The sequence below is a fragment of the Pteronotus mesoamericanus genome, unplaced genomic scaffold, assembly GCF_021234165.1.
Source record: "Pteronotus mesoamericanus isolate MK-2021 breed Mesoamerican mustached bat unplaced genomic scaffold, CSHL_Meso_final contig_657, whole genome shotgun sequence".
Lineage (NCBI taxonomy): Eukaryota > Metazoa > Chordata > Mammalia > Chiroptera > Mormoopidae > Pteronotus > Pteronotus mesoamericanus.
The window spans coordinates 12,037,312-12,056,987 of NW_026555229.1; the positions used below are offsets into that span (position 1 = coordinate 12,037,312).

Below are 19,676 nucleotides of genomic sequence, written 5' to 3' on the forward strand. Positions count from 1 at the left end.
CGATCTTGAGTATAACAAGATTTCTAGTTTTAAGACACCACAGTTCGTCTGTCATCCTTTTACTGGGAAAAATTAAAAAAGTGATGGATTACTTCTTTACAACTTCCTTGTGAAAGAAGCATAGTAGAAATGGAGAGTAAATGTGGGTGGGATACAGAACACAATAGTTTCAGATTTTTAGCTATTGAGCCTACTATGTGACATTACAGATTGCTATTTTAGGTCCCCATAATATTCTGTGATCCAGGCATTTGTGATTTAAATACCTTGTTTTGGAAGAACTTCCCGGAACATGGATTTCACTTCTGCCATATTTGAATTGTTGGATACAGTTTTTCCTTTAATGAGAAATCAGTTATTAGTATTATTAAAGAATGGATTCCCCAACATACTGCTTAAGATACTTCCATTGTAATTCAAGAAGTAAAATCACAGTTCCCATAAAAAATGAACTACCTACCGTCGTATAATTTTTCTCTTAATTTCCTGTGGATCTTTGAATTGAAACAAGGTTGAGAGAGTTCATGTAAGTATCAAGATCTTGTCAACTTTCACTAGTCAGTAGTGGTATTAATTGGAAGGCTGCATAATAAAAATTTCCCCCCTCCTAGCAAAAAACTGATAGGGCTTGATTTTTAGGCGAAGATAATTGGTAGATAGTACCTGAAGAACAATAAGGGCATTTATGTGCCGCCACCTTGGTTTACTGATAGCATCCCCTGTGAGTGCCTAACGTAAATAAAGACTGACTTTGGGAGGCAGTAAGTAGTAGTTAGGGAAAGAAGGAAGTAGGAGGTAAACGTTTCCTAACTCTCATTTCACTCAATAGCTAACAGCTGGTTTCTACTTTAACTCTTTTCTATAATGACAAAAAGTATCCTAAGGATAAGTTACTGGAAGTTGTAAGGAAGTAACAAACAGGTGAAATTTGCCCTTGAAGGACAGAAGTGAGGTATGCTTTCAATTTTCTGTTATCCTCAATACAAAAATGCTATATGCTAAAGTACCCACAAACACCTTTATATGAGTATTTTGTTACGGATATGCCAGCATATATGCTATTTCTGGCTGATGACATTTGTTCCCACTATTACATCCCAGATTATAGCTATGCTGTATATTCAAGGTGTTCTGGACTTAGTTTGTAGTATGATCCCCTTCCAAACAGATTCTTCTCCAGATAGTCCCACCCATTTTGCGATATTTCGCCATACTGATGCATCCTTACCATGTCTTTCACCACATCACCAGCATGAAAGATTTATTATTTATAAAGCGGTGATGCTGGCCTAGTGCCTGCCTTAACTGCCCACTGCAAATGAGTTGTAATCAAGTGAAGCTGCTTCCGGTCTTAGTTTTTTTGTAGTCCACTACGTTCACATTCCTAGTGAAAGCTTCCTACTCTTCACAAAGCAGCTTCATTCAGATTCCTATTCTGGAACACCTAAGCAGCAACCTTATCCTAGGCTGCTTTTTCCAGGAGGGAAGATTAGGGAATGGATCAGGAATAAAGCAACTCACTACTAACTGAAATCTGAGATAAAAGCCCTATGTATGCAATTCCCTTAGAGTGCACAACTCCTGCCACATTATTTTCTTATTTAGGCCTGCTAGTGGTAGGTACCTAGTGATCATTTATTTTTTATTTTTCTTTTTTTTTTTTTTCAGGGTATGTTGAAGGCTAACAACATCACAGATCCCTAATTAGCCTGAATATAACCAAAATAAAAAACACGTAACCTCTTCAAGATAACTACAATGAAAACATTCATTAGGCCCTTATTTGGGTGTAATCTGACACAGCATGCTACTGAAAGGGTGAATGTGCAGTACAGGTGTTGATAAATGTAAAGGAAATAACAGCTAAACATTTTTATCACCAAAATGCTAAACTGGTAGGTGACCCAAACAATTCTCAGCTATATAGATTAGCAGTACCAGCCACCCAGAATTAAATCGTCATCTTTTGCTTTCTCTAGTCTGTACCTCTTTCACATCCAAAATCTGGCCCAAGGAAAATAGTGAAGCTCGATGCTCTCTATCAAACCTTTGTTCCCTAAGCTGCCATTGACATAGGATAGGGTGTGGGGATGAGCGCCATCACATGCCTGGGTGGAACGTCTGCTTTACTAGAGTTGGTTCTTGTTCCTAGTCCCTGTTACGCATTGGCAGGAGAGAAACAGGAAGGGAAGGGCTAAAATAAGCATGGTGGTGCCTAGATGGCCACACTGGCCAGGCTACATTGTCTTGATGATCCACTGCCCAGGGAGTCACAGTAGGGAAGAGCATTTATTTCCTTGTCCAGAAGCCCTGCTAATAGTCAAACATGGGTGTTGTGTCTGGTGTGATATGCCCTAAGGAGTTGTGTGGCTGCTCTAAAGGTACTTTCTTACTGCTAAAGTAAGATGTGTGTAATACCAGGGAGAGATGGGCCAAAGAAAAAATACCAGCTATGGCTGAAATTCATGTTTATTGTACAACTGCCATGCCATTCAGTTCAATAAAATATATGTCTACCATGTGCCAGGCACTGGTCGTTAGTGAACAAAACAGACAAAAAACAAAAACTCTGCCTTTTTGGAGCTTACAGATTAGAGTAAGGGGAGAGAAATAATACAATGCTAGAAGATAGTACGTGCTATAGAAAATAAGGGGACTTTGGAATGCTGGGGGTCATGGTATTACAATTTAAATAGGAAGATCACTATGGCCTCATTAAGGTAAAATTGTCTCATTTTGGTGTGTATGTATGTCTTTTAAAATCACAAAAAAGCCAAAAAGCCTGTTAGTGTTCGCAGTTAGGGAAGGTAGAGAGAAATCTGCTCTCCATGGTTGGTGGAGTCTGTTGGTACAGCTCTTTTAGAGGGATATTTTGTAGTAACTACTAACATTTTGTAGTATGTCCCAAAATTAAATATGCACATTTCTTTGACCCAAACATTTTAGTGCTGAGCCTTAAAGAAACAAAGCATGGGTATATACAGATAGAAGAATAACAATGTTCCTTAAAGTACTGCATTGAATAGCAAAATGTTCAGCAATATGTCAACGGTTAAAGTATGGAACAGCCATACATTGGATTACTATGTCAGATTTTAAAATACTACTTGCAGAGAAGTGTCAGTTGATCTTTTTTTTGAAGCTCTTGGTCTGAGTAATTAAAAAATAATCTGCTGCTTCCTTATCTCCCATGGTTCCCTTAGTTTGTAATTTCTCCCAGAGATAATGGGTTTAGATGGGAAGTGCATTTGAAAGTCATGACAAGTAAGCAAAGCCATTTGAGCTGGATGTCTAAAATTAGGAGAATTTGGAGGGAAACCAAATCTGTCATGAAATGTTTTACTAAGCCGTAGGAGTGAGAATTAGAAGACACAAGTCTAGGAAGGATTACTGCTTTAAATCAATCATATACATGTTGATAAATAAATCATAACTAGTATAAGTTAAAAATTGCTAGGGTGATTTAGTTTGGTAACCCAACTAAACTATGGGTGTGGCAGTAGGTAAGAGCACTGAAACATGCTTCTGAACCTTGAGTATATATATTGGTGTTCTCAAATTTTATGCTTTCATAACCCCCCAAGATTTTGAAAAACTAAATAGAAAAACTGTGTACTCCTTTACATGTTTGTAAACTGACACATGAACTTGTTATAAGTTTAAATAATTATAAAGGATATAATTTCCAGCATACTTAAGTCTTACATCAGTATTTGAAAAATATATCCAATATAATATAAATATCATAGTTTGATAGCTGCCACCATTCATTAATTTTAAAACAACTTACTTTTTAGGTATTTTACATTGTTTTTCTCCCTAGACCTCTCTTTCTAGTCTTTATTTTTATGCATTTTCATGCTTGAACACATTTTAATGATCATCCTGTTATTCTCTGCTACAAATATGTAAATGAAAAAAAAATATTTTAAATTGAGTTACTATACTTAGTGAAAAATTGATCAAAAATTACACATTAATAAAATAATCACTGAACATAGAAAATAAAGTTAATGGCCCTGGCTAGGGTGGCTCAGTAGATTGAGCATGGACCTGTGAACTGAAAGTTTGCCAGTTTGATTCCCAGTCAAGGCACATGCCTGGGTTGCAGGCCAGGTCCCTGGTTGGGGATGTGTGAGAGAAAGCCAACTGATGTTTCTCACATTAATATTTCCCATGCCCCCTTTCTCCTTCCCACCCCCTCTCTCTGAAAATAAATAAAATCTTAAAAAAAAAATAAAGTTAATGGCTATATATCTGTTAATAAGGATAGAGCTTTGGATGGGAACACTGGACAATAAAGACGAGTACAGAAATGTACTGCTTTTGGTGATGAGAATTATTCTGTCAGAGTGGAAAGTAAGTATAAAAGGAATTTGGGATCGTATGCACCTATGCAGATTTTTTTTTCTTTCAGCAAAGATAGTAAATGTCTATGCCATCCACAGCTAAATGAGGGAGATACAGTGAATAAGAACCAGTTCTTCTCCTTGAGGAATTTGGGGGAGGTGAAATCAGGGGGAAACACATGTAAATAAAGTTACAATGGAATATAATGGTTTAATAAAGGTATATCTACTGTGCCTTAAGAAACCAAAACCATGAATAACTTGGCTGAGGGCAAGTGACAGTGGCTGGTCTCTGAAGAAGTAGTACACATGACATTGGGACTATTCCCAAAAGGATGAATGGGGGTTTATTATGAAGAGAAGTGGTTGTGTAGCAAGGGGAGGGTGTTCTAGACAAAGTAAAAAATATGTTCGAAAACATTAAAAAAGCCCAAGGAAATGGCTAGAATATGGTGTACACACACTGTACTGTGGTGGGACTGGCTAGGTGGCCAGTTCATGCTCGGTCTTAACTGCCAGGGCTTGGAGTTTGAACTTTATATTCTATAGACAAGAGAGGGCTACCTGGATGGTTCTGAGTGGGCCTGTGACATTCCTGTGTTTTGTAAAAACATTCTAGATAAAAAGGAAGAGACACTAGAGGCAAGGAGATTAGGATGTGAACAAAAGCAGTAATAGGCATTAAGAGAGGACAAGAGGTGTTCAAGGACATAGGAAGTTGAGATTTAAACTTCCATCACCACTCTCCCTGTCCCCCACACTCTTTGGGTGATAGGGAAATGGTCAAGGTAGACAAATTTCAAGCTACCATGTTTCAGTGGATGGTTGCAGGTATGTATGCAAGTTGGGAACACAGGAGAAATAGGAGGAAAGGGTAAAGACTACGAATTAGGTTCAGCCTCACTGAGTGTGGAAGTCCAATAGGAAAGTAAAAAGGACTGGAGGCCCACGCAGTCAATGGTACAATAGTTTAAGCTATAGAAATGGATATAACCTTAAAGATGTGGAAGGATTGTAGATGGTGGTAGGGCTGTTGGTAAAAAGAGAGAAGAATATATTGTAGTGGCGAAGAGGAGGATCTAGTCAGATTAGTCATTTAAATTAATTTTCTAAGCCTCAGTTTAATTGGTAACATGAAGCTTATAATAGCATTGACATACTAAATAACAATTCATTTAAAGACATTAGGCCAGTCCTTAGCACATGGTAAAAACCCAGTGAATTTCAGTGACTCTTACTGTTGTTATTCCATTAGTGTTGTCATTAAATTAGATTCTTAGGAAAAATGTCTATTGACATGTATTAGTGTTAGAGAGGCTTAGTAATAAAACAAGAAAAACCTACAGGCAAGCAGGAACACTTTTTAATTGTCCACTCATCTCCTTTACACCCATACTGCCTTAAACATCATCTTAAAGATAGAACAGTTTCAATACCCACAAATCTACTTCAGCTTCTTTCCTTTAGTACAGCATAGTGGCTCTTAAATTTGTTTAAGAATAGCAGCAGTGCTTTAGTACAAAATCATGTATTTTAACTACATAGACATTTTAAAGGATATCTCCAATAATTTTGAAAATAACTTTTACCCTAAGAGTTAACTTTGGAATTGATTTACCCCTTTAAACCACCTCCCATTGCATCCCCTCATACACATATATTTAACAGACTCAAACCAGGTCTAGAACAAGTTATCTTGTCCAATATCACATAGGTGGTGAGTAGAGAAACAGGATTTGAACTCACATCTGCCTGACTCCAAAGCCTGGTCTCTTCAGTTTTCTCTATGCTGCATCTGTCAGAATCACCTGAAGACCCCCAAATGGATTTAGTGTAGTGCCCCACTGCAGGGACACCAGCATTTAAGATGATGTTAGGAGACTATCATGTGTAAAATCTAATGAAAGTTAAAGTAATGTGATTTTTAATTTCTGCAAAAATGGGCAGTTTTGAAGCTACTAATGACCTTTGCAAAGGAAGATAAATGTAAAATGAGTCAAACAGTAAATCTTACAATGAAAATATAAGCAGCATAGTGACTGGAAGCATTGCAATCTTTTCCTCTTTACTTTGGGAAATGTGTCAAAATCAGACTAATGTATAGCTCTAACCAACATGCGGTTTTTCCTTTTCAACACAGTCCTTAATTTGAGGATTCAGCATTGCCGTTGTCATATTTGATACCATCCTGAAAGAAATTTAGCAGGAAAAAGTACTGCTTTTAGTCTGTGGATTTTGTTTATAGCATTAGTATTATTTTTTAAAAGATACCCTGGAAATTTTACAATCTCAAGCTTAGAAATACGCAATACTTTAAAAGCTTATGTTTTTTATATATTTTTTACAGATATATAAGAACATGATGTGACCAAGATCAAAGGTTAAAGAGCTGGATAAGACTGTTCGCTTTATATTGTACCTTAGTTTAATCTAGGCATCTGGAAAATGTAGGCTATAGTCATATGGGGGCAGACAGAGAAAAGGAATAGATGACTAAAATCCAAATTCAGTTCCGTCACGTACTATGGATCAGAAATATCAACATTAAAATATACTGTGGGTGCTGAAGCCAAATCTTGGTTTCTAAAAATGCTCAGGACAGTATTTGGATGTTTTGAAAACTGTCCTCCTGGGTCATACTGGTCACCTTAATCCATTTTTAACCTTTGCTAGGTGTCCCAAGGAGCCATTCTGTGGGTCAATGTTTCAATAGTTATCCTTTATGTGTGCCTACCACTCCGAACCGTGAACTCTTCAACATAATTCTTTTTATACCTCCATTCATTTATCTAAAACTATCAGCTTATCCTAATTGTATAAAACCCATTTTAAAGTTTGAATTTAAATGCTTCAGAGTATTTTAGGGTTCCAAGTATTTTAAATAAGCTGTGACAGTAAAATCCAATGTATGATTTAAAACAAGCTTTGTACTGGAATTTGTTTTTTTCTTAACACTTTTATACTTTAAATGGGCAATAGGCTTGTATTCTGGCTCTACTGCTGTGTGACCTTGAATACATTTCTTAACCAATTAGAAGTTTTGTTTTCTCACAAAAAACATGTTTAGTATCTGTCTTGGGTTTCAAAGTTCAAGTGAGAAGTAGATGTAAAAGTGCTTAGAAATACAGTGTGACACTTAACTATCCCAGGTCTAATTTTCATATAACTATATTAAAGGATTTGTTCTAGATTTCCCATTAAGTACCTTTTAACTCTAAAACTTCTTTGATACCAACACCTGGTACCTATAAGACAGCACAAAGGTGTTTTTCTTTTAATACCTGTTTTAGTTTACTTTTCAAGAGCATGTGCTATCAAACTGTGTTTTAAAATACATTTAAAAAAATAATAAAGGAAACCTATTTCATAATATAGTGCAAGGTTGAAAAAATATGGACAAATTTTTAAGTTGGCAGCAAAAAGTAAAAACCTTAAAACTGTAATCAGGGAATAGGAACCTGGTATAAATAAGAATCTATCTTGAATTTATGATGGAGGTGACGAGTCACTTGTTGCCTAACTAGAGAAGAAAATGCACCTGAAATACGACAAAAAGAAAACATTGCTAAAGCATTCTGAGATTCTCAACCGAAGTACCAATCATGTTTTCATGTAAGAGACACAGAGGTCATAAACTGGTAGCCCTTGGTTCTGTCTAGCTAAATGTTTTGCTGGCTGGCTGAATGTTTCAAAATTATTTGAACCAATGTTTAAAAATCAGATTTCACACAAAGTCCACATTTTGGCTCCTTTTGACAAATATGACAACATCAGGCCCATATTCCCTCATGACAAAATTTGGCTAGGGCTGGGAAGTGATGCCCCACTTAGATGAGCATGGGGTGTTCTCTAGTTTCCACTACAGGGTGTTGTTGCACTTTATCTTACCTGCCCAGCCATGACAGGCACTTGACTTTGCTACTGCAGTAAAATACAGAGCCACTACAACATACTGTATGCCAAGACATCCTCTTTTATAATTAGTGAGTATTAAAAAGCAAAAATACAATCTGGGAATGGAAGGAGACACCAGAAGCAATTCTACTTACGTAAAGGAAAAGAAATTTTTCTTGTGTAGATATTTGAAGTTCCTTTTAAGTAAATTCAATCTGGCTAGTATGGGTTGTGGATATGATTAGAAGGAATGGTAGAAAAATGGCAAAATTTTAATTTTGTCTTATCCAAGATTTGTGGTTGACTACTGATGAATTTTCAAACACAAATTTCTGAATGTAAACTAACATGAGAAAAAGGTAAAAAAGGGAGCCCAAAAAGAAACTTTTTCAGCAGACACACTGTAGTAATGCTCACTCTCACTCAAGTGGCTACCCACATACTAGCAGGGTGCCTGATTTGGACTGATAATGTTCATCCAGAGATGCCAAATAACATCACATGTCATGTAGTTGGAAACCATAGTAGATCCTATTCTGTTTTGCTATTGGGCATCTCCTGGTAGAAGAATGTTGCAACATGCCCCATTTGGCTAATTAATACAGACTCATGTGAATAAAATGTGTGGTGTCTAGCTTTTGGAATGTGCCTAAACCTAAGAACAGGAACTGTTCTTCCTGGGTGAACTTGGATGATGGCACTGGTTTTGCTATACTCTAGTAGCAGACACTACTATTAAGCCAGCAGAAAATGACACAACATCCTACTTATGCAAAATGTCTTCTTTAAAATAATAATTGCTATTTTAAAATTTAGTTCTAGAAAGTGGTCCTAAAAATGTTAGCTATTAACCTTTTAAAAAAGTATCTGAAAAATTTACATTCTCAGCATCTGAGATATCTAGCTATTTCAACAATATACAAGGAAGGGGACTGATCTTCAGATCACCTACATCAAAATTCACTGGACAATTATTAGAAATACAGATTTTTCTGGAGACTCTTCAGAATCAGAATCTCTAATTATTTTATTAAGTTCCCCACATGAAACTTGGAGAACACTGTCTTAAGATTCATTCTCACTTGATAAATATTTGATCCTTACTATGTGCCCAAATTGACTGTTTAAGAAGTTATAGTATCTACCACACACTGACTGTATACCATGTGCTATACACCCAACAAAGCACTTTGTGTATAGTTGAGTCATTCTGTTCAACAATCCTAAGGGACTTTACGGCTCCACTTAATAGATGATAAATAGAATGAGTCAACTGTCCAAAGTCATCAACTAGTGAATGACCCTGTTCTGAAACCCAGGTCTGATTCTAAAATCTGTGGTCTTAATTGCCTTACTTGAAAATGTAGTCAACTTAAAATCATTTTATAGTCCCACATGAGCAAATTTCCTTCTACACAAGTGACTGATGGAGTGCATCATTTACTGTTCAATTTCTGCCCTCCCAGAACATTTCCTGCTCCCTTAACTGTATTTTCTTCCTTTCACTTATCTTTCATGATCAAATATAAGTCTAGGATATGAGTAGTACTGAGCCTGGCAGTTATGGAAATTTTTCCCTTGGGATTATGAAGCAAATTCTGTAAGCACTTCACTATCCATTGAGCAGAGAATTTCCCTCATGTACTAAATGTTAAATATAATCTTGATCTTGTAGTTTTTAATTGGCTTTGATGAATGTTACCCAAAGCCTATTACAAGAACACCAGGACCAACTGGGACTTCGAAGAGAATTTCAGGGGGAAAAAATAACACTACCTAAATTGGAATGTGGCCAGATGGCCGCAGTTGCCTTGGTATTTGCTTTGATAACATCAAGATTCATCTGTATATGCACTGCAGGGCCCACACATCTTTTCATCAACAGTCCTCTGGGTGCCATGAAACTCATGAAACTATGCTGACATCAGTACTTTGCTGCAGATTGCATTGCAGTAGCTCCAAGTGTAGGCAAAGTGGCAGCAACAGTTTACTGAAGGTAAGCAGTCTATGGTGCCAGTCCAGGGCACTAACACATTATCTACATAGACAGGATGAAATGCTAAACTCTTTGAAAGATGTCGTAAGAGTGTGCTAAGAAGTGGAAAGGCTTCAAATCACAGCCTCGGTAGATGTCGCTGCGTTTGAGAAGGCTTAAAGTATGACTATTGTGAAGTATCCTTGCAAAAAATGTTAAAAAGAATCTCACCAAATCTCTGGACCAACTTCTGATTTATAAGAAATAGAAAAAAGAAGACAAACACTCTTGGCCTGAACTCTTCAAAATGCCAAAGAAACAAGGCAGGGGGCGGGGGGAGAATGGGGGTTACTATTCTACATTAAGGCTGAAGAGTTACAATATCTGAACACAGTGTAGAAACCTTGACTGGATTTTTTTTTTTTTTTGCCAGGAGAGTGGAGAAGGTACTAAGATATTCTTTGGTCAAATGAGAAAATTTACAGACTGGATTTTAAATATTACAGAAATTATTGACTTCCTTAGTTGTGGTGATGATATTATATTTTGAAGGAGAATTTTATAATTCTTAGGAAAAACAGGTTGTTTTAAATTTAGGAGTGTCTACTTAACAAATCGTGTCTGCAACTTATTTCCAAATGGTTCAGGGACAATGAAAAAGTGTGTGAGAAGGAATGAAATGAATGTGGCAAAATGTTAACTGTTGGGACAATGAAAAAGTGTGTGAGAAGGAATGAAATGAATGTGGCAAAATGTTAACTGTTGGATCTAGGTGAAGGACATATAAATGTTTATTGTATTCTTTCAAGATTTTAAATGTTTGAGTATTTCTTTTAATAAAACATTTGGAGAATAGATCATGTTGGAAATCTTCAGAGGGGAAGCCTAAGAAAAGGGTGAGCAGTAGAGACAATGCTGAATTTCTGATAAACTGAAGTTCCATAAAACTTCGCTGGCAGTGTCTTGGGCATCCAGAAGATATCTCAAAATTCAGTCTTTCAGTAAGTACTTACCAAAATGTCATGTGCAGGATAAAATAATAGGCGGATGAATCTGATACAAACCATTCTATTTAGGCATAAACACAACAGTGAGACTAAGAACATAAGCAGCTGTCATATAAAATAGTCCTTGTCATATAAGAGGTACAGAAGGTGCTAGAAAGTTCAGAGAAAATTACTTCCTGCTGGGGAGAATCTGGAATCACACCTCCAAGGAAAACCAGGACATGGATACAGAATCACAAAAGGCTGGCGTTTCAGTGATTAACCTTGGAAGAAACAAGTAGTTCATTTTGGCTGAAATATGAGTACAAACGAAGTACAAATTAAGAAGGTAGGTCTGCACCCTTGTTGTTGACTGGCTGGGTATAAACAAGTTTCAATTTACCTGAAAGTTCTCCCGGTGTTTTTCTTCCGCAGGTTTAGGCAGCTTTAGGCGTCCAACCCGGTATTACCAAAATGACTGACACTTTTTGATTCAAGCCTACAGAACGAACTACATGAAATATTGTGTGACAACTCATGTAAAGAGCCATATAAAACTAATTTTGTACTTTTTTAATAGATATTCACAAACACCACATTGTTTAATAAACCCTATACATGCAGGATCAGGACAGAGCTGCAGTGAATGCTGACAAATCCTCAAGAGAGAAGAAAGAAGGGAGACAATTCAGAATGTGAAGGAGGCAGGGAAGTAAGGTCGAGAAGTGTTGCTGCAGTGGGGAGTGGGGCATCCTTTTCCTTTATAACTGGGAACGAAAAATGATTTTCTCAAGCTCCTTAGTTCTTCGTCCTCCGAAGGTTAGGGATTGAAAGTAATAAATAGGAGCTTGTGGGGGCGTGACCAGAAGCTCCGTGTGGGAGTTGGGTACTCCGCCCGGCGGCCCGCGTCCGGGCCCCTCTGGTCCCGACTGGCTTCAGCTGGGCGACGGGGGCCGGTAGAGCGGCCTCGCCCGACAGCGAGCCTCAGGCGGGTAGAAAGAGGGCGGGCCGCCGTCTGGCCAGCCCGGAAAGAAAAGCTTCTTCCAGCGGAAGCAGCTCTAGAGTCCCGCTCTCCTCCGCGGCGCTGTCTCCCAGGGACCGTCAGGCCCAGGCCCGCACCACTGGTCGAGGCCGAGAGGCTCTCACCTCACTTCGCTACTCCAGTTAGAAAGGGCACTCACTGGGGCCTGGGGGGCGCACGCTTTTCCCACACTTCCGCCGTGACCCCAAACAGAAGTGCCAAACGCAACTTCCGGGCAGAACAGATTATTGGAGCCCTAAACTCTTGTCCACCTAGGTAAGTGACCAGACGTCCCAGCAAACTAAGGGTCAGGGAACCTGCTCCCTCCTCTACCCCATCCCAGGCAGGTAGTCCGGAATATGAATTAACTTGTCTAACATGGGATGTCTGGTCACCTTTGGTCCCATTTCGGGTCTACTTACAGATTCTTCTCTTCCCAGACGTCTCAACTGTTACTAGGGTAACGGAGGGATTGGGCGAAGGGAAAACTACGTCACACTGGAGACGGGAGGCCAGAAAACTCCCGCTGCCATTATCAATTATGGCTACTTTGGCTTCAACGGTAACTTCCGATTGAGAGTTGTCACTCTACCCTGCCGGAGGCTTACTCTGTGACCAGGCTAGCCAGCGGCGCCCAGTGGGCGGGAGAGAGGGCGTAGAGGAGTGTAGGAAAGGAAAAGGGCGGGGAGAGGAAAGCTGGAGCCAATCCCTTATTCTCGTTCTTTGGCGCCAGTGCCTCGTTCTGATTGGGCAGCATCGATTTCTCTTGCTCCGCCTGTTTTTCTTCCCCAGCAAGTGATCGGCCCGCACCGGAGGGGTGGGGCGGCATGGTAGGAGCGAAAGTGTGTGGAGGGGCGGGCGGGGCGGGGCGAGTGGGGGAGGGGCGGGGCGGGGCGAGTGGGGGAGGGGCAGGCGGGGGGCGGCGGTTGGGCAGCGTCGCTTCTAAGGCGGAGGAGGAGGAGGAAGGAGGGCGAGCGAGGAGGATGGCGGAGTCCGGGTTTCTGACGGTAACCTGGGGCCGCTGAGGCGGGAGGGTGTCCATGGGTCGGTTTTTCCTGCCTTCCTTCCTGCCCGTCGGGCGGTGGGGCTGGCTGTCGGCAGGGGGAGGCCCCGCGCGCCCTGACAGGCGCGAGCCGGCGGGGCCGGGGCGAGGCCCCAGGGGCCGGGGCCCTGGGAGGCGCCGCTGCCGCCGTCGCGGCTTTCCTGGGTGCTGTCGCCGGGAGGTTTGGGCCCTTGGACCCAGCTCTCCTTGCGGGGACCGCACCCGGGCGCCAAGACCAAGCCGGCCGGCTCTGACAGCGACTGGGGCCAGGCCTGCGGTGGCGGCGGCCGCCCGGGACAGCACCCGGGCGAGGGCGAGCGGGCGCGAGGGCGAGGGCCGGGGGCGTCTGGCGGACGGTCCTGTTCCACTCGGCTCCCGGAGCCACGGGGTCCAGGCTGCTGGGAGACCCGTGGGCGTCCGGGAGGGCGTGTAACTGGTTGGCGGGGTCCCTGGCGCAGCGGTAGTGGTACGGGGTGGGGTCTTTCCTCGTCCCCTCCCCATAAGCTCTCCACGCTCTCCTCGTCTCCGCTCCTTTTGGCGGAGAGTGGTGAGTAGGTTTTGGGTGTGTTGCCTGGTGAAGCGAGTTGTAGGCATCTAAGACTGCCCTGTTGGACATGCCTGATGGCAACCTCTTTCGCGGTAGCCTTTAGGGATAGAGAAAAAGTACTCTATTCCTCTACCCTCCTCCAGCTCAACGCTGGAGGCTTCAGGACCAAACGATTTTCCCCCAGCCCCTCAGTACCCATTGTTTTGTACCATCCTCCTCCCCCGCCCTGTGCCTAGGTAGAAGAATAATGATTCCAAACCATTAATTGCCACCCCCCCACCCCCTGCCTTCAGTAGCGGGTTTGTGTAATTGTGTTAGTGTGGATTTACAAACAGGTGGAATGAATAGTGATTCGGGAGCTGGAAAGATGGTGTGTGTGTGTGTGTGTGTGTGTGTGTGAGAGAGAGAGAGAGAGAGAGAGAGAGAGAGAGAGAGAGAGAGAGAGAGAGAGAGAGAGAGAGAGAGAGAGAGAGAGATTAAGTTTACAGCCCTTACAGTTGCTGATTTGATTTTCTCATCTATCTGTTGCTTTGTATCCTAATGGGGGTGATGAGAATAAAAGAGGAAGCAGTGTTTTGCAACCTACCCAAAGAAATGTTTTCTAAGTCTCTGGGGATGCTGAAACAAAAGTGGGTTGCAGATGTGGACTGTATAGTATTTGCCTCCATCATAACTATCAGCAGTCTGTTAAGCTCACACTTGTACAGTTTTGTACATTTTTTAAATGTCAGCAGCTTCTAGTATCTACTCAGAGGGATTATTGTATCTAAAACTTATTTTTTGTTATGTTTCACAGAATCCTAGGGTACACTTGTGTAACAAAGTATTTTTGCATCTAAATGTAACATCAACACTGAAAACTTGTCTTGATTTTACTAATCTCTAGACTTCACCCTTCCATGCCATAGCGCTTGTAACTGTTACTTTGTATTGGAAGAGACTTAGCTATGGGCACAATTTGTAACATTCAGTAAGCTTACACTTACAGTTTGAATTTATCGTGTTGAGGTTTTTCCATGTGAGTGACAAGAATTTTGAGGACTATGAAGTATGTAAATGTCCATTTCCTACATATGGAATTTAGACTGAATATGATAGGCCTTTTAAATATTTGTTTGGATTGTGATGCTTTTATTTGATTATGAATGTACATTTGAAAAATAGACCACAGACAAATAAAGTCTTTGTTTAAGATTTGTAACTTTCAAATGGCTTAAATGTAATATAAAGCTAACATGTAAAACTATAATCTTTTGTTCAATGTTATTGAGAAATAATTGACATACCTCACTATATAGGTTTAAGGTATATAGCATGCTGGTTTGATTTATATATTGTGAAATGATTACCACAATAGGGTTAGGTAACATCCATCTTCTCATATAGGTACAATAAAAAGAAAGCAAAGAAAAAAAACAAGGAAAAAATTTTCTTCTTGTGATGAGAACATTTAGGATTTACCCTCTTAACTTTCCTATTTATCATACAGCAGTGTTGGCTATAATCATCATGCTGTACATTATATGCCTAGTACTTATTTATTCTGTAACTGGGAGTTTCTGCCTTTTGACCATCTTCCTCCAATTCCCACTCCCTCCATCCTCCACCTCTGATGACCACAAGTCTCATCTGTGTTTTTTTTAAAGGTTTCACATCTAAGTGAGATCATACAGTAGTTATCTTTCTCTGTCTGGACTTATTTCACTTAGCATAATGCCTTCAAGGTCAATCCATGTTGTCTCAGGTGGTGGGAATTCCTCGTAAATATATTCTTGAAATGCTTGTTTTGAGGTATGGACCTCACCTATCTCTAAGGTTCTACTTTTTCCCAAAGTGTGTGTTCAGTTTTTGAAGAAACTTCATTTATGTCAGGTTGGCATTTGTTCTCTGCTGTCATTGTTAGTAGTTTCAAGTGTTCAAAATTTTCTCATTTCTTACAAATGTTATGTTTAAAGAATGATATTAAGAGCTACATTAATAGCTTGCAGCTGGGTAATTTTTTAGTATTTAAGCTACCATATTCAAAAAGTTTATCAGCTGTTGTGATAATTGTAACAAGAGTCTTAAAACAACTTGTGAACTACAGTCAGAAATTTGAAATATTTCTTTTTTTAAAAGGAACAGCAAAATTGTAAATTCTTTTGTTAGACTTGCAATTTTGTTAAATTGCTGTCATATTTGTTTTGAAGATATGCTGGATTATCGATATCTGTCATGTAATTTAATATTTCTGTAGAATTTATGTTCTTTAAACAATTAAAATTTTTAGATTTTTTCTAGTAAGAAGAAATTTAAATATAAAAATAACCTGTGTGTTTTTGGCTAAAAAATATACTCTAACCTGTATGTGAAGGTTGAAGATTAAGTAAAGAATATATCTTTAGAATTCAGTGTACTGTATCATTCATGTATGGAAAAGCATGAAATAGTGCTTATAACAATAACAACAGAAAAACCAAGAACCGCCCCTACCACCAAAAAAAAACCCCAATAAAAAACAACAGCCAAACAAGCTGACCCACAAGTCCTTCAGTGAGTTCTGAGGTTTATAGCTTGGCCTTGATGGAAGTGTTCTTGAACTAGTTTATAAAATATCAACTAGGAGAGGAAATTTAGATATAAAATAAACACTTTGACAATTCCTAATAAGACTAGTAAGAAATTGGTAAATATTTTATTATTTAGAAATTAGATAGAAATTGACTATAATTTAGCAGCAGAGTGATATATTAAGTGTTTTTATGTGGCACTTGAAAAGTGGGTAGTGCAAATATGAAATTGTTTTTTAAATTATTGTTAGACTTAGGACTTACGCATTATATTATGCATTAGGCATGTTATAATTTAAGACTAAATCTTTCACATATAGATGCAATTTGTTCTATTATCCATCTTCTGGATTTTGTTTTGTCTACTTGTTACACTGCATCAAAGTTATGCCCTATAGATCTTTCTGGAAATATTTTCTCTGTTAATATAGTAGTTAAATTTTTGTATTTTCTTACCTCTCTGTCTACACTGGCTTTTACAACCTGAAAAATGTGTAAGTTACAAGGTGACCTATTGTATGCTTGAACTTGATGTAGAGTTTTCTGAAATATAATTGTCAATCAGTGTAATTTGAAAAGAACATGCATAAGTCTGAGAAAGTGGTTTATGTTCTAAAATATGTAGTTGCATTATTTTAAAGTAAACTAATGTTTATCATGTCTTTGTTAGATATTTTCCCCTGGTTTGCAACTGTTTTGCAAATTAAAGTTCTAACACATGAAAAGAATATTCTAATTACAGAGGGCTCTTCAGCTTTTGAGATGTCGGTAACATATGTGCTTTTTGAGAAAACATGAAGTTCCCATTATCGAGATTTAAAAGAACTAATTAGCTTTCACACTATATGTCTCATTGCAACTTTTCTAAAGATCAGCACTGGTTGAAAAAGTAGTGCATGCTATAAAAGGCAAAGGTTCTTTTCTCAGAAAGAATGAACATATTGCTTGAAGCGAAAACATTACAGGAGACCTTTAAAGGGTATAATTGGTCCCTATGTGAAATGAACCTGAAGGGCTTTATGAAATATTTGGTATGTCTATTTTCTAATGTTTATAGCACCACGAACACTTTAATTTAAGCACTTTATTTGTCCTCAAATATTATTTATAAATCCTACAATTTTAATTTAATAATTTTACAATTGACAAAGATGAATCTTTTTCTTTTTAGTTTCTCTAATGTCTTGGAGGGAAAGTGGAAGTGATTTGTTCTGCCCTGAGAATGTCTAGAATTTGGAGTGAATTACATCAGTTAAAAACAGGCTTTCTCAGTTTCATATTATACAGCACTCCTTTCTGCTTTTAAGACTTTCACAGGTTTTTTTAAAAAGAGATTTTATTTATTTGCTTTTAGAGAGAGGGGAAGGGAGGAAGAATGAGGGAGAGAAACATCAATGTGTGATAGAGACATGGATCGATTGCCTTGCACCCCAGGCATGTGCCTTGGCTGGAAATTGAACCAGCGACCTCTGTGTTCTCAGGCCAGCACTCAATCCACTGAGCCACAACAGCCATGGCAAGACTTTTAACAATTTTGTAAATAGCCTTTATGTTAACTTTTAAATTTTGTTCTGTAAGTTTTTTTTACTATAATTTTGTATTCACTAATGTCATAGACCTGCTGAGTGCCATGTTATTTCCCACACTGTGGGGATGCAGAGATAAATATACTGTTTTCCTACTTTCAGCAAGTTCAGTTTGTTGCATGAGCTGGACACATCAGTAGTTAATTGTTTTAGTGTGACAAGTGCTTTGATAGCACTATACACTGAAGAATTCAGCTAAGACTGATTACATGTATAAGCAGCATTGCTTACTGAAGATTGGGCCTGAACTAACTCTTAAGGAATAAATAGGATAGGTAGAGGTTAGAAAAAGCATAGAAGTTAGAGACATTGAAGTCCATTTGGAGAATTGTAGGTGAATAACAATTTGGTTTCCATATGATGCAGTAGACTTTCACGAAAGCTCATATTTTCAGAGACTGTTATTTCTTGCGTGCCTAATTTAATTTGGGCCTTGAAGTGTAGCCTGCATTAATGTTAGGGAGCTGCTCCAAATTATTACTTAAAACTTAATAAAATTTTTATTTCATTAATAGTGTAATTAAATACAAGAACATATCAGAATGATGTGAAATAATTTCCAGACTTAGAATGTGGATAATGATATGTTTCAAAATTGAAATTAAATACCTTTTTCTCAGCATTTATGCATCGTGTTGAGTAACATTACTTTTTTTGGAACTTGTAGGTTTTTATTATACAAACATTTAAAATTTGCTGTTCTGAGAATTAGAAACAACCACTTTCCAAACTTACTTAGAAGTACCACCTTTTCCATTAGGAAGGTCAGACTGTATGATTAGTAGTTACATCCTGGTAGAAGTCATTTTATGGTCTTAAATGATTTAGAAATTTTCTGAACTAGTACATTAAGTAATTTTTCATATAGTATGATCTAATGAAAAATACTTTTTCAAAGACACAGTGAAGCCTTCTTTACTATCTCAAACTTCATTCCCCTCAAAGTGCAATTATTGCTCTAGTTTCCCATTTTAAAACACTCTCATACTGCTTTTCTTTTAGTTATTTTCATTATAGAAGTTTGAGAAATTTCTTTTTAAAATTTTTGCATGTTAGCAATTACCTTATAATTGTTATAATACCTCATTTATTTCAAGGTTATTTATTAGGAAACTAACACTTTGTGGTATCATCGCCTTGGATAGAGCCCAATGCAGTGTTTACCTGGCTAACCTAATTGTCCGTCAGCTTTCAATATCTCATCCCCAGGGAGGCCTTTTTTGATCTCTAGTTAGAATCTTCTGTTAAAGGTCCCTGGCACCTGTACCTTTTTTTTTTTTATTCCATGCATCATTTTTGTAATGATATGTTTAATGTCTTTTTGCTAGACTGTAAACTTCATGAGCATTGAGTATGTCTGTCTGTACTCTTTCTCCAGTATACAATGTCTAGACCTTGTAGGCACCTAATGGGAAATTAGTTTAAATTAATAGTCTCAAGCCCCCAAAACAAACAGGCCACTGAAAAGGACAAAGAGATGTCATGGCTCTTAAACACATTTTCTGTTCTTAGAACCCCTCAGGACATAATTCAAGACATTTTTTCACTCTCATAATGTACAATTTTAAAAAGCTTGGTAAACAAATGTAAAAAGGCCTGTGATACTCCTAGAGGCCTCAAGAGAGTTGATACTAAGAGTGGAAGAAAACAGTTAAAAAGCAAATACAAGACTGTAAAAAATATATATTAGTTTAAGGCAACTTAATGTTTTGATAAACATAGAATCT

The 19,676-nt window shown here is 38.5% G+C and overlaps 2 protein-coding genes across 7 annotated transcripts in view; one reads left to right on the top strand and one right to left on the bottom strand.

Moving 5' to 3' along the window:
• Positions 1-12,775, bottom strand: part of BBIP1 (BBSome interacting protein 1) — a 13,542-nt gene extending 767 nt beyond the window's left edge. The window contains exons 1-3 of one of the 3 annotated variants that reach the window (XM_054581504.1): positions 12,648-12,775; positions 11,608-11,715; positions 267-338 (exon numbers count right to left, since the gene is read on the bottom strand). In XM_054581504.1, the coding sequence (XP_054437479.1) occupies positions 267-312 (46 nt within the window). In that variant the 5' untranslated portion in view covers positions 313-338; positions 11,608-11,715; positions 12,648-12,775. Of the gene's footprint in view, positions 1-266; positions 339-460; positions 495-6,363; positions 6,463-11,607; positions 11,716-12,647 lie in introns of those variants that run through there. The other 2 variants (XM_054581506.1, XM_054581505.1) reach the window with 2 other exon arrangements.
• Positions 10,223-19,676, top strand: part of SHOC2 (SHOC2 leucine rich repeat scaffold protein) — a 74,529-nt gene continuing 65,075 nt past the window's right edge. The window contains exon 1 of one of the 4 annotated variants that reach the window (XM_054581501.1): positions 10,223-10,239. The gene's annotated coding sequence lies outside the window, so the exon portion shown is untranslated. Of the gene's footprint in view, positions 10,240-12,270; positions 12,502-13,018; positions 13,056-13,155; positions 13,233-19,676 lie in introns of those variants that run through there. The other 3 variants (XM_054581497.1, XM_054581499.1, XM_054581498.1) reach the window with 3 other exon arrangements.